Source organism: Adiantum capillus-veneris, chromosome 21 (genome assembly GCF_014529385.1).
Source record: "Adiantum capillus-veneris isolate H3 chromosome 21, ASM1452938v2, whole genome shotgun sequence".
NCBI lineage: Eukaryota > Viridiplantae > Streptophyta > Polypodiopsida > Polypodiales > Pteridaceae > Adiantum > Adiantum capillus-veneris.
The window spans coordinates 125,857,045-125,870,505 of NC_140951.1; the positions used below are offsets into that span (position 1 = coordinate 125,857,045).

The window sequence follows — 13,461 nt, forward strand, 5'->3', positions numbered from 1 at the left end:
CATACTTGTATTGTTGGATTTTTTTGGGTAGACCAAGTAGGAAATTCATAGAAATACTCCCTTAGGTAGCATATGTCATTGGCAATTAATGTAATAACCTCTCTTGCTTACAGCTATCGTACTACACCCTTGGCACACCATACGCTAAGATACGTTTATTGAACATCGTTCTTCTAGTCCAAAGGAGCTAGCTTGGTTGGTTCAGCATTCGACCTTCGTGACGCGAGGCATGGCTTTGAATGCGGGCAAGCGACCCTGGTAGCGCTCACGGACATTTGTATCGCCTCGCAGAGGATAGTGTGATTCGCTTCAAGAAAAAAGATATATGGATCTTGCCTTCTTGTTATTGAAGGTATACATAACATTTAGAAAATCTAGTGCATCTACCATACATGAAAGCACATCTTGAAATGTTGTTGAGCACTTTGCTCCATGCCGTCACGAAAGAGCATTAGCTACTTAATTGTGCTTGCCACGAATGTGATCAATTTGAAAATGGAATTGGGAAAGAAAAATTCTCCACCTCATTTGCTTACCAGATAACTTGGTTTGAGTCATTAGGTTCTCGATAGTAAGTATGGATTTGCTACCTCTTTAGATTAACTGACTTGCCACTCTATGATGTGATACACGATTGTTATCATTCCCTAATCTATTCACTCTTCTCTTATCATATCTCTCTCTCTCTCTCTCTCTCTCTCAAATTGAAATGTGTAACCAGACCTACTCAAATCCAAACTCTAGTATTCGGCGTGCAATGTACACAAAGCAAGCACACTGCATGTTTCGGTTTAAGATGAGTTTGTAGGTGCCATCTATATCTGTACTATATATATAAAGGAAGGAAGGAAGGAGAAGGAGAAGAGAGAGAGAGAGAGAGAGAGAGAGAGAGAGAGAGAGAGAGAGAGAGAGTGGGTCGATGTCTTTGAGGCGTGGCAAGTTCAATCCCCACATCAATCCCTGTTAGTCTCAAACACGCATTGAGTGGGTCGATGTCTTTGAGGCGTGGCAAGTTCAATCCCCACATCAATCCGTGTTAGTCTGGAACACGCATTCTCTCTCTCTCTCTCTCTCGCACGCGCACACACACACACACACACACACACACACACACACACACACACACACACACGAGAGAGAGAGAGAGCTCTCACACACACACACACACACACACACACACACACACACACACACACACACACACACACACACGAGAGAGAGAGAGAGAGAGAGAGAGAGAGAGAATGTGTGCTTCAGACTAATAGGGGTTGATGTGGGATTGAACTTGCCACGACTGAAGGACATCGACCCTCTCTCTCTCTCTCTCTCTTCCTTCCTCACACTTTGAGGACGGTGGGGGTCAATGAGCGCTCACTCGGACGGTGCGGAACATTTCCTGACGTTCGGGGGAGGAAGAAATGGAGAAGGGGTACGTATTGGAGGTGGTGCTGGTGCCGGCGGGGGTGCTGCTGCTGCTGCTCTACCATGCGCGCCTGCTCTACCGCCTCCGCTGCTCTCCTACCGCCACCGTCATTGGCGTCAACCAAATCAACCGCCAAGTCTGGGTGCGCACCATGATGGCGGTTAGTACACACACACACGCGTGACAAATGTCGCCTGTTGCCCTACAGATGTGCGTTCATTACATTAATGTTCTCACTCCACACACACACACACACACGAACACACGCAGATGTGCATTCGGCACCCTCTTCATTGTTCTCTCTATACACGCACGCACGCACATCTTGTGGTTTTGCTCATGATCAGAAGTCATGCAGTGGTGCATGCAGAACTGTGTGCCTCTATTGCATCCATGTATTGCTATCTATCTAGCAATGCCTTTGTTTTCTTTCTTTGTTGTGTGGTGAAAGAGCAAATCATGCATGCGCACATCCGTGTGCATGTCAATGTGACATGGCTGTGCCGAGAATGTCGACATGCTAGAACGCTTTTGACGAGCTGAGAGAATTTGAGGCGTATTTGTTTGATCGTGTATCGATCAAGAATCTATAAGCTACAGGCAAATTTCCCAGCATTTTGCAATGTGTAGATTTCAATATGTATGGTGACCTGTGCATTTATGTGTGAGATTTTTTGGGGGGAGAAGAGTTGTTTCAATGTTGTAGTAGCAAATACTCTCAAGAGATCACAGCAAAGATTTATTGAGAGAGAGAGAGAGAGAGAGAGAGAGAGAGAGAGAGAGAGAGCTCTTGTTGTGACCAGGATGGCTTGAAAAATGGAGTTTTGGCAGTGCAAACGCTACGGAACAACATAATGGCATCCACGCTTCTCGCAACAGCGGCCATCTTACTATGTTCACTGCTGGCTGTGCTAGTAAATAGCAATGGAAGTAGCAACAGCTTGCAGCAAAGAAGCATGTTCCTTGGTGGCAACAAAGACATCACATTGTCGACGAAGCTGTTATGTGTATTGATATGCTTCATTGTGGCCTTTTTATGCAATGTGCAATCAGTGAGGTACTATAGTCATGTAAGCTTTTTGATAAGCATACCACTGGGGGCAGGCGCACCGGGCCTTACCCCTGATTATGTCAATAAGTTTATGGTGAGAGGGGGGCAATTTTGGTCTATCGGGTTGCGAGCGTTTTACTTCTCTATTCCCATGTTTTTGTGGCTCTTTGGGCCTATTCCGATGTTTGTAAGCTCCGTCATCATGGCGACAATGTTTCATTTTTTGGACACTGCAAAGGGATTCCAACAAACAATGAGTATTTCTTCACATGTGGATGTGGAATCGGGCGAGGGCAGCGCAGCATCATAAAACTTCTATGGCCTTCGCGGCAATTGTGTGGTCTAGTTCGTGGCTTTATGAGTCTCCTCCCCCATTTGTTCAGAAGTCTTGGGAAGTTCCATTGATCAGCTTACCAATATCGATCATGATCGATCGAAGCTCGTACGGTGCTTTATCTGTATTACGTGACTAGCTAGAATCCAGCAAATCATGCGGATGTTCATGATCGTGAACAGCCCGCTGGCCTCTAGGCTGTACATCTTTACTAAATAAGGCGGTTCTCTTTGCTGTATTGCAATATCAAATTCAACATCACATGGACCTCTTTTTGTTTTTCTTTTGTTGGGATGTCCGTGTCTAGTTAGTCACATGTTGGTTTGTTTCCCGGTCTTTTGCTTCCCTGTGGAGAAGCCCTTCCGTTCGAGTATGGTAAGAGTGACCCATCACTTAAAACTAGAATCAGGGTAGGGAAAGCTAGTGGAGGACATGCATGCTTGCGTCCTCGGAAAGTGTATTTGCCCGCTTGCAAGCGGTAAAGGTGAGACTTACTACACTACAATTTGAAATTCAATATGATTTGTTTTTAGCATTTCATTTAGTGTCATCAATGAACTTTGACAATCTGCGGAAGATTTATTTGTTGTTTGTTGACTTGCGAGTGGGATAAGCTAAGCCTTAGTGCTTGAGTAGGTTTTTTCCGACTTTGGAGATGAGTTAATGGTGGTTTTAAGTGGATACTGTCAAGGTCCAGGGTCGGGGGGCTGCTAATCACAGCCCTCATTGTTGTTGGCGAATGATCATCTGACTCGTCAGTATTAGTAATCCAAACTATGGTGTAGAGCTCCCACCAGCTGACACATCAGCATTCAGCACTTCACCACCATCGTGCCATCTAAGCGTGCTGAAGAATCGACTACAGGGATTGCGGCATGCCGTCTGCACAATGTCCTCAGAGTAGGACGCGTCAACATGCGGCAGCAACCACTGTCCACGTGGATTGATTTAATTGATTGTGCTTTGCCCCCCTCCCCTGGACCCTTGATGACCAGGAATGGTCCCTGAGTGACCATTCCCTGCAATACTGCTCCCGCCAATGGCTCCCGGCCTCGCTCCTGGCCTCTGCCGGTTGCCATGCGGTCGCAGTATTACAGGGAATGGTGCCCTCCCTACCCTACACCTTCAAATCATCGCTTGTTCTTTTATGCTAAATCTTGACATTGAAAAACTAGGACCGTTCTCTTTGCTTTTGCTACCCTCAACTCTTTCTTGCTCACACACACACAGATACACACTTTCTCACACACATAACACCTTAGAAATACTATTCTTTAAATTCGTCAACATTTCTTAGGCAAGCCATCTTAAATTGTTTAACATTTCTTATGTCTAGATCTACACAAGTCATCTATTTTCCCTTGGCATCTTTACATATGGCGTAACTTGTCACGCCTTTTTCTTCTGTGATTAGCAAATTACCAGTGGTTTTCAATTCACCAAATACAGATTAGATGTCTACTGTTATTTCACATATATCACTGATAACCACCACCAATGTTGTAGCATACACTGGGAAAGCTCATTCGGATAATCCTTCTGTATTCTCATATAATTAGTATGGATAGGGTTTAACTTTTTCTGCTTTTCATACCTAGCATATGGTATCAAGTGGGCATTAGATGGCTCTCCCATATTTATACTTTAAAAGCACAAGTCCTTTTTGGTTTTGGGGGGATTTTTGAAGGTTGTTTCATGTACATTTGAAATGGAATTCATGTTCTTTCTTTGGAAAATATTGAACACTTGCCCCTCTCTCTCATGAAGGCTCTTGCGTGTGTCGAGCTAGATGTGATCTCGGGCCGTTCTCTGGACGAGCCTATCAACGAGCCGCCAAAGAGACTCAAGTCAGTGGACGCAAGCCTCCCAGCACGCGAGCTCCAAGTTGCGGGCCCTTGGCCTCTAGGTGAAGAAGTTCATCTTGAGTGTCCCGGGCAGCCTCGTAACACACACACTCTCTCTCTCTCTCTCTCTCTCTCTCTCTCACACACACACACACACACACACACACACACACACACACACACATTTCTAGTTGAACTATACACAAGATAGCGTAACTTGACGTTTAAGTTGGCTAATGAGGCCAATTAACTTGGACCTTAAAATGAACTAGTAGAAACTCTCTTATCTTTCTACCTCGCCAATAAAAAATCACTTAAAAGACAATAAATACCTATAAAGTGGAAGCATCATTTGAACAAAAAAAATTATTGAAATTACTACGTAGTAAATTCAATTACATAATTTGAACTAAGAAATTCTATTGAAGTTACTACATAATACATTCACTTTTATTGAAACTATATTCACTTTTAATAATTTTATTTATTATTACGTAATAAATTCACTTTTATTGGAATTACTACATAATAAATCCAATTTACATTTCTTGAACTAGAGAACTCTCTAGAGGAGTTTGAAGGCACTTGTCATCATTCAAAATCATGAAGATGTTAGAACATACTCATAAACAATAAGGGTTAGGGGGCTTTCCCATGGCCATCCGGCCTCTTACAAGGGGTAGACTCAGAGATCCTAACAATGTTAAGGTTGTTCAACGTTTAGACTTGAAATGTTGTGGTGTAAATATACCCTACTCGTAGGTGTCGTAGCCTTTGCCACTACTGTCCTTGCATAGGCCAATTTTCCATTGGTCTTCTTTGAAATATATCTCCCCCCATCTCTTTGTCCGAGGAGGGGGAGGCATTCCAATCGGTAGTCATGTTTCACACATTCAAGGGGTTTTCTATCCCTTCGTCTATTTAACTGTACAAGAGTTCAAGATCTCTCCTTCTCTATCTCTTACATAGTATAAGAGCTTGGCTATGGATAAGGAGTTGTGAATTGCAAGCAAGAGAAGGAAAAGAAGCAGTCGAGGGTAAGGATTTTTTTTGTTCTATTCCCTCCTACATTGGTACTAAATCCATCCCCAATATTTACGAGAGGCATCAGTAAAAACACCCAATTTAGGTGGTTTCTATAAAAGATCATGTTGTTTGGAATCCTTTCAATACATCCATCCCCAGTATTTATGGGAGGCATCAATAACGATCTCCCAATTTTGGTGATTTCCATAGAAGATTGTGCGGTTTGATATCCTTTGACTAGACTCTTGCACTTGGGTTTATTTTTGGGAACGCTTTGGCCTTCATTTTGGAGTTAGAGGGTGTTTGCACGCAAGAATGCTAAGGTTTAGATTTTTATAAATCTATAATTTTAGTGTTGCAAGAAGCTAGGTTGGTATTGCAATTTTCGTAGCTATTGTGTGTAATAGTGATACATCATATAGGGTGTGTGTACGTAGATTGTGGTCACATGTTGTTGCAGGTATCAACTATTTTTAACAAGCTTTAGATTTTTTACAGATTTTTAAAATTCAAAAGAGCATGCTACAAGCTTTGTGCATACTTTTAATTTTTTGCACATTTCTAACAACTATAGAATCAACTAAACTGTCGGTGAAAATTTAGATAAGAACAACCATGCTTGGAAGTTTTGAATGAGTAATTTCCTAAAAAATAAAGCTTATGGAAGTACATTAAAGGTTAGCATGCATGAAAGGATTGCAACATATTGAGCTACTATTGGTTTTCATATGGTTGAGGTGGATTACTCATTGTATGTATTGGTTTTCGTATGGCTGAGGTGGATTACTTATTGTTTACATGGGAGAATGAGGCATGTGTCGTGATTGTTTGGACGGCTTGATTCTCAGAAGAAATCAAGTGGCTAAACTTGAGTATGTAAAGGGACTCTTAGAATAAAAATCTCACACAAAGGTATTTTTTGGGCGTTGAGATTATATGCATTGAGATGTGGTGTCATAGGAGTTTGTTCTCTAGGGCAGACAGGGTAGGCAGCCTGGTGTGAGTTGAGTTTAGGATAGGCTTAATAAGAATGCATGGATTGTAGCTTATGATTATTAAACAATAATTACATTTGATAGACATAAACAAAGAAGAATCCAAGCCAATAGCTAATGATTATCTCCAATTTATGAATCCAAAACCCTAAGCCCTAAACAACACAAGTCACTCATATACTCTCTAGTCGATCAATATACACCTCTATTTGCAATTCCAATCATAAACCAAAACCAATTGAGTTGACCAGCTTCAATTCCACTCCAAAATCTCTAATCAATCCTTTTCTATTCACATAGTTAGTCTTGACGATATCTTGCTTTTGGTTGTTAGAAAAAGCCTTCTTGGTAATCAAGAACACACGAGAGAGAGAGAGAGAGAGAGAGAGAGAGAGAGAGAGAGAGAGAGGGAGAGAGAGAGGTTTTGGCTTTACCTCCTTCTCTAGGTTCTATGCCCCTCTTTTGTATGCCCAAAAAATAATGTTGTTGGGCCACTATGTGCACATCGTGAAAATTTGTGTTCGAGTTGCATTGTGGGCTTTTTAAGTGATTACGGTTAATATCGGGGATCAAGTTTTCTTAAGTGTAAGGAAATCATGTAACTGTATGAAGTTTTGACTAGATCTGCAAATGAAATGATGTATTTTTGATAGAGTCGATGTGGTGCAATGACTAATATGTATGCCAAATGTGTTGGAAAATGGTGTTATGGCGGCAAAGTTAACGAGCCGTTCATAGTTTGATTAGAAAATTAATTATAAGAGATTAGAGAGAGATATTGACACTAATGGAGATTGAGAATTATAATTAAATTACTATGTAAATGAGTACAAAATGGGCTAGAGTGAAGGGGTAGTGATAAGATGCATAGTGGATACAAACAGTGTAGCTTTGGGCTTCTTTTATTATAGGATAGAGGGAGAGCATCTGATGACATAATTGGTGATGTCAAAGTTTAGGTCTTCTAAACTAGAGAGGGTTCTCACACTATGAAAATCTTAAATTATTTACCGCGCTCATTTACAGCATTTTGTAGAGAGAGAGAGAGAGTCCAAAATGGACTAGGCAGAGAAGAGAGAGGAGGACGGGGGGGGGGGGGGGGGAGATTTTTGTATTTCAAATATTCTGCAATTATATCCGGAGTTATTACCACGTTTATTACTATTGTTTTTACCACTATTATTATCGCGTTTATTACCGAACCCAGATTAGGCGCTTAAACGTTCAAATTTTGGTGTTTCCCCCTGTTTTACTTGTGATTTTTTTTTGGAAAAACATTTTATAAAATTTCAAAAAAATGATATTAAAACATGAAACAATAGCTATGTGGATAAACACGAAACTATGAAGAGCGTGGTCCATCCTAAAGTTATGCATGTGCCTCCATGTAAAGCAAGCACTGTGATGAGAAGCCAAACATGGACGAGATCTTCTACCGAGGCATGGAGACGATAAAGTGAAGTGTGTCCACATTTTACCAGATGGTAGCACCTATGTTAGTTTCCAACAACGTCCTTGAAGCAAAACATGGACGTCATCTTTTGTCGAGGCATGGGCATGATACACTGAAGTGTGCCCACATTTTACCAGATGGTAGCACCTATGATAGTTTCTTGAAGCACTTCTTCAGAGCACTCTCGTATTGCACAGAACACAAAACACTAGTTCCACTTGCACCACCATAGTGCTGTATTTCATAAATAATTACCCCAAAAAATTATAAATATTTTGTTATCGATTAAATTGATCACTCCCAATTGATTAACTTAATCTAGCATTCTTCACAAAATTAGAGAGAGAAAAAGGGAAGAGGAGAGTGATGAATGGACAACACAACAAAAGCTTTTTGTAATTTAAAGTATACCAAATGTTTATGAATCATCTTTCAAAAGATCTCTACAAGAAGTGTCATCCAATTCTAAGCCCATGGCTTCTAAATCAGTAAAGAGAGAAATAGAATTGTTGCTTGTAGGTGTGTTGGCTTCATCATCTTTGAATTCTTCATCCTCCATGTCATCATCATCTTCATCATGGCAATTATCTTCGCTAAGACTTGTGGCCATGAGACTTGAATCATTCATCTCTCTCTCTCCTTTATCTCCCTTTCCTCCAAAGTAGTAGGTGGAAGAGGGTCGAAGATGATCTCCACTTCATTAGTGGAAAAAATGGTTCTCCCCAAACTGTGACGGGAACTACGAACCAAAGCTTTGGTTGATGGATTGCTAGGATATAGATGACCTATAAAAGAGAAGCTCAAAATGAGTAACATCAATTGGTATAATTAATGTTACAACAAAATAAAGGTTAAGAAGACAGTCACTTCTACCTGCTCACAATTGTGTGGCAAAACTAAATTGTCATACCTCCCACACGAAAGTCCACCATGTAGAGGCAATTCTCATTCCTTTCAATAGTCCCTTAGTACATGTCTTCATCACCATCCGCGTCAAAGTCGTTCATGATGCCACATTCCATGGTGGTCCGTCACTCGTCAATGTGGCATGTACAAAAGTGTCGACCCTTTGACCACATAGAGTTAAAGGAAATTCACTACAAAATAAGAAAATATCTTTTATCAGTTACAAAGATAAAATCAAGAAAAAACTATACAATATGGTTTAAGTATATGAGTACTCTACCTTCGCAACCTCATGCATAATCCCATTCTTTGTCTGTGATGTCTTCTTAGCATGCTTTTGCTTCGGTCATTCTCTCATGAATCCACTCGGCACTAATGAGATATGGGAAACATGCAAGGTGTCTAGGAACTGGGGGTGCTCTCCTTCCTCCATGCGCTTGTTTTCATACTTTCCTCTCTTGCAAACTTCTTTCTTTTTCCACTATCCACAAGTCCACCCACTTGGTCATAACCTTTGCATTGAGGATACAAAAGTTATTGAACACTCGAGATAGATTCATATCCATGCTAAGTAATTTTTCCTTTCCACTTGGCAAGTGTAAAGTTATCCTTGCATTCTCCTCATCTGACCACATGCAAGGCATTGAGGGATCAACTTGTGCCAAATACTCTGATATGTAAAAAAAATTCCTCTTACACGATCCACCCTTCGGCCAGACATGCCTCTGGCTGCTGGCTGGGACCGTAGCTGCACAAAATCTTTGAGAGTCTTAAAAAACCTCTCTAAAAAGAACATTCATCGTGCATGCACTACTCCACATATAACGATCTTCTCAACCACATGAACCAAGAGGTGGATTTGGCTAAGAAGGACCGATCAAGGGAATACATCCTCAATGGCACACACGGTTTCCATTGCAAGTGTTTGAGCAGCACTGATGGCATCTATCTCAATTTCCTTGGAGCTCACAAATCTACAAGAATACGTTACGTGCTAGTTGAGGTTATTGTGTACATAGAAAAGCCTAGTTGAGTGGAGTCTTGTGGTATACCTCACTAGCTCTCCAAGTTTAAAAATAACTTCCCTCACTTTCTTGTCCCGACATATGCACATACTCACCGAAAAATGAACTAAAATGTGAAAATAGTAAACGAGAAAGTGAGAGAAAGTCATACACACAAATCATATGTGCCATAAAAACTAAACAATAGAGAGAATAGAGAGAAAAAGAGAGAGGAAGAAAGACTTACCTGTAGCATCTTGTGCCAATCATGGGACTTCAACCCATACAATTGGATGCTTCCACCTTTCTTTGCTTTTGTGAAAGCTCCTTGTCTTGACCTCATGTACCCTGTTGGTGTGCAAATAGATGAAATGGTACCCTTCACTTGATCTAACTCTTCTTTGGATAGCATCCATGGCATTTAGGAAGCACAATCTTCTCATTGGGGGCTCAACTTGGAGTGGCAGAGGCGGGGAAACGTTTCAAGGCCCTCAAATCCTCCCTTGCCCCCAATGAGTCCTTTTTGCCAATAATGTGGTCCCACATGGTGTGAGCTACATTCTTGAATATGTGCATGGGATCTAAGAGGTATTGTATATTTAAGTCCTTCCAATATGGAAGCCTTAAAAGTGTGGAATACCTTGATATGCCTTTTGGTAGAGTAGTTGGGGCCATATCATTGTTGTAGTGATCTTCCCAAGTAGTTGCCCAATCTGCCATCGTGCGTTTTAGAGGCGTCTTTCCATTTGTTGGAGATTTGTATTTGCTATGACCTTGGGGCAGGAAATGATGGTTGTTTGGATAAATTACCTTTTGCAAGGCATCTGGCCTCTCTGCCATTAGTAATGGCTTGCAAGTGGGACAACCATTGTGGCCTGATGTGGACAACCCTACACACATATCACATCATTAGAGAGAATCTTCAAACTAGAAATGATAACTAGAAAGAAGAATGAAAGGATTCATACAAAAGATCTCTCCAAGCCTAGGGTAGTCGTGCATGGTCCACATAGGGATTCCCCTCACATCGTCTTCTCTCCTCTGTTTTGGAAGTGAGACATCTACAATAGGGATGCCTCTCCATAACTTCTCCAACTCCTCAATGAGGGGCTCGAGGTAGATATCCATATTTTTCACCTTGTACTTCCCAGGCAGAAGCAAGGAAAGAAGAATATTTCCCTTCTTGGTTGTCTCTCATGGAGGAATGTTGTAGTTGATTATCACCACATGCCATGTGCTCCATGACGTGGACTTGGTGCCAAAGGGATTAACACTGTCACTTGCCAGCCCAAGCCTCAAGTGCCAAGGATCTAGCCCAAACTATGGCCACTGTGTCTCTATGTGCCTCCATGCAGGTGAATCAGTAGGGACACGCATCATTCCATCATTTGAGCGGTGGTTGGCGTGCCATGTGAGTAGCTCCACGGTAGACCTACATTTAAACGTGTGTTGAATGCAATGGATTAGTGAAAAATGTCTCAATACCTTACGACGTAGGTGCACCCCACTGACTCCGGTCTTAAAACATGCTTCCCCGCACACGGGAAATGAGGTAGCATATGCGTGATCATTGCGGTATAGTATGCAATCGTTAATGCATGCATGGATGTGCTCATACTCCATGCCAAGTGCAGTCACATACGATCTAGCCCTTTTTTGATCCGAGGGTAGGTGATGATCTTTAGGAAGCATTTTGCTCACCCAACTACATTGAAAAGAGGTTATGAATATGTACGCAAGCCCACTCCATGAAGTGATTAATATGTGTAAAAAGTTATGGATAGAGCTTACCCAAGGAGTGCATCTACACTTGCATTGCTCCAACCAAATTTTTCTTGCAGGTTGAGAACTTCCAATGATGCCTGGAGCACCGAGTACTGTGGACCATCATAGAGAGGTGTTCAAATGCTCATTAACAATCTGTCCTACATTGCGGCTTCCCGTTGAGTGCATGTTGGTGGATACGCCGCGACAGGCGTCAGCACAGCGAGAACTCACCTAATAAGATTTGTCAACTGAGGACGAAGCTCGACCCGCAGGCATATGGAAGCAAGCATAGGGTGTCAATCTACACTCTCGACCGACTCTCAAGTAATTCCTATAGAGGTCTCTACCCAATGTCTAAGCTACAGCCTTCAGGAGTGCATAAGAGGAGATTTCCTACAAGGCTTCCAAGAGCCGAATACCCATCAAACATTCTCGAAATGCCACAGAACTTGAAGGAGACCCTACTAACACCAATAGGTCGCTCTCGCTAAGGTCCATGAACCAAAATCCCAACCCTAAACACCTGGTGCAAAATCACATAGGATGTCTGGTCGAAATTTACAGGTCGTCGTTTCCGAAAACTAAAGTGCCTAATGTGTAGCTCTACTCAATGCGAAGGCGTGGATATGCTGAAATGCGAAAACGGATAACGTATGCTCACCGAATCACCAGATGAAGCTTGTAGGTCAAGCTCGCAAAACCAAACCGTACGCACGCAATGTAGGTATCGGCACATAGCTCTCGTCGGGGGCAACACACTGCACTTCTCCGCACTCGATTCTAACCTCTGGTGTGCGCGTAGCGTCAAGATGAAACTCTCACTCTCTCTCGTACACAGTACGCTCACTCACAGACTGAATTTTTTTTAAAAATGACAGGTTTTCTCATTAAGGTCAAAAGTGGTATAAATACCTTACAATCTCAAACCCTAATGTTCCAGTTTAACCATCTACTCAATCTAAATGTCAAAAATGGGATACAATCTGGAAGCTTCTGTAAGCCACACTATTTACAAAGGTGAAATGTCGGTTTTTTTCAATAAATGAATAATTACAAAAAATAATATTCCGTCGAGCAGTCATTTTCCGTAGGGTGTGTCGAGTGGCTAACACTCCCCCCCTCCTTGTTCATGTCGTCCCCGACATGGCTGTTGAGCTGCTTCTTCAATGTAGGCTTTCTCTCATCTTGAGAAGTGACTCATATCTCGCATGTTGAGCTAGTAGCGTCGGGCCGAATATGTGTGTGCTGATTGTGAAGAAGCCAGTGTAGAAGGCTTCTTCAAAGGCCTAGAGGTGATAAGATGAAAAAAACATAATCCTTTGTTACAATGCATGTATCACCTCGTGAGAAGGCTGACCAGATAGATCGTATGCACATTTGTATGTATCTTGAAAGAAGATACTGTTTGTCGCCTGGTATGGTTTGAATGTTTCGAAGACTGCCAAAAGGGTTTTACAAATCTTTCTCATCATGATGCAAGATAGGTCAGGCGAGCAAGTGAACAATTTGATGGCGTGCGTTAGGGTTTTCACCATGTATTGCTCACTTATTCTCTCGCCTGTCTTCGAGCCTGGCAGCTTCGGGTAATTTAGCCAAGTGGGTTGGCTTCTGTGCAACAGCTCGTGGGCTTTCCATGTCCTCATCCTTGGTAGAGGGCA

At 41.9% G+C, this 13,461-nt stretch overlaps 1 protein-coding gene across 1 annotated transcript; it reads left to right on the forward strand.

Moving 5' to 3' along the window:
- Window positions 1-1,328: 1,328 nt before the first annotated feature.
- LOC147431681 (uncharacterized) lies at window positions 1,329-2,923 on the forward strand. Its single transcript, XM_086494622.1, has 2 exons — window positions 1,329-1,583; window positions 2,227-2,923. The coding sequence occupies exons 1-2, from the start codon at window positions 1,419-1,421 to the stop codon at window positions 2,782-2,784; spliced, it is 723 nt and encodes a 240-aa protein (XP_086350748.1). The 5' UTR covers window positions 1,329-1,418; the 3' UTR covers window positions 2,785-2,923.
- The last annotated feature ends 10,538 nt before the right edge of the window (window positions 2,924-13,461 follow it).

Bases quoted from the DNA above. Each gene is read 5' to 3' on its own strand.
- LOC147431681 (XM_086494622.1), top strand. From the start codon at position 1,419: ATGGAGAAGGGGTACGTATTGGAGGTGGTGCTGGTGCCGGCGGGGGTG. The intron at 1,584-2,226 runs GTTAGTACACAC...TGTTGTGACCAG, and splicing joins GGGTGCGCACCATGATGGCG to GATGGCTTGAAAAATGGAGT.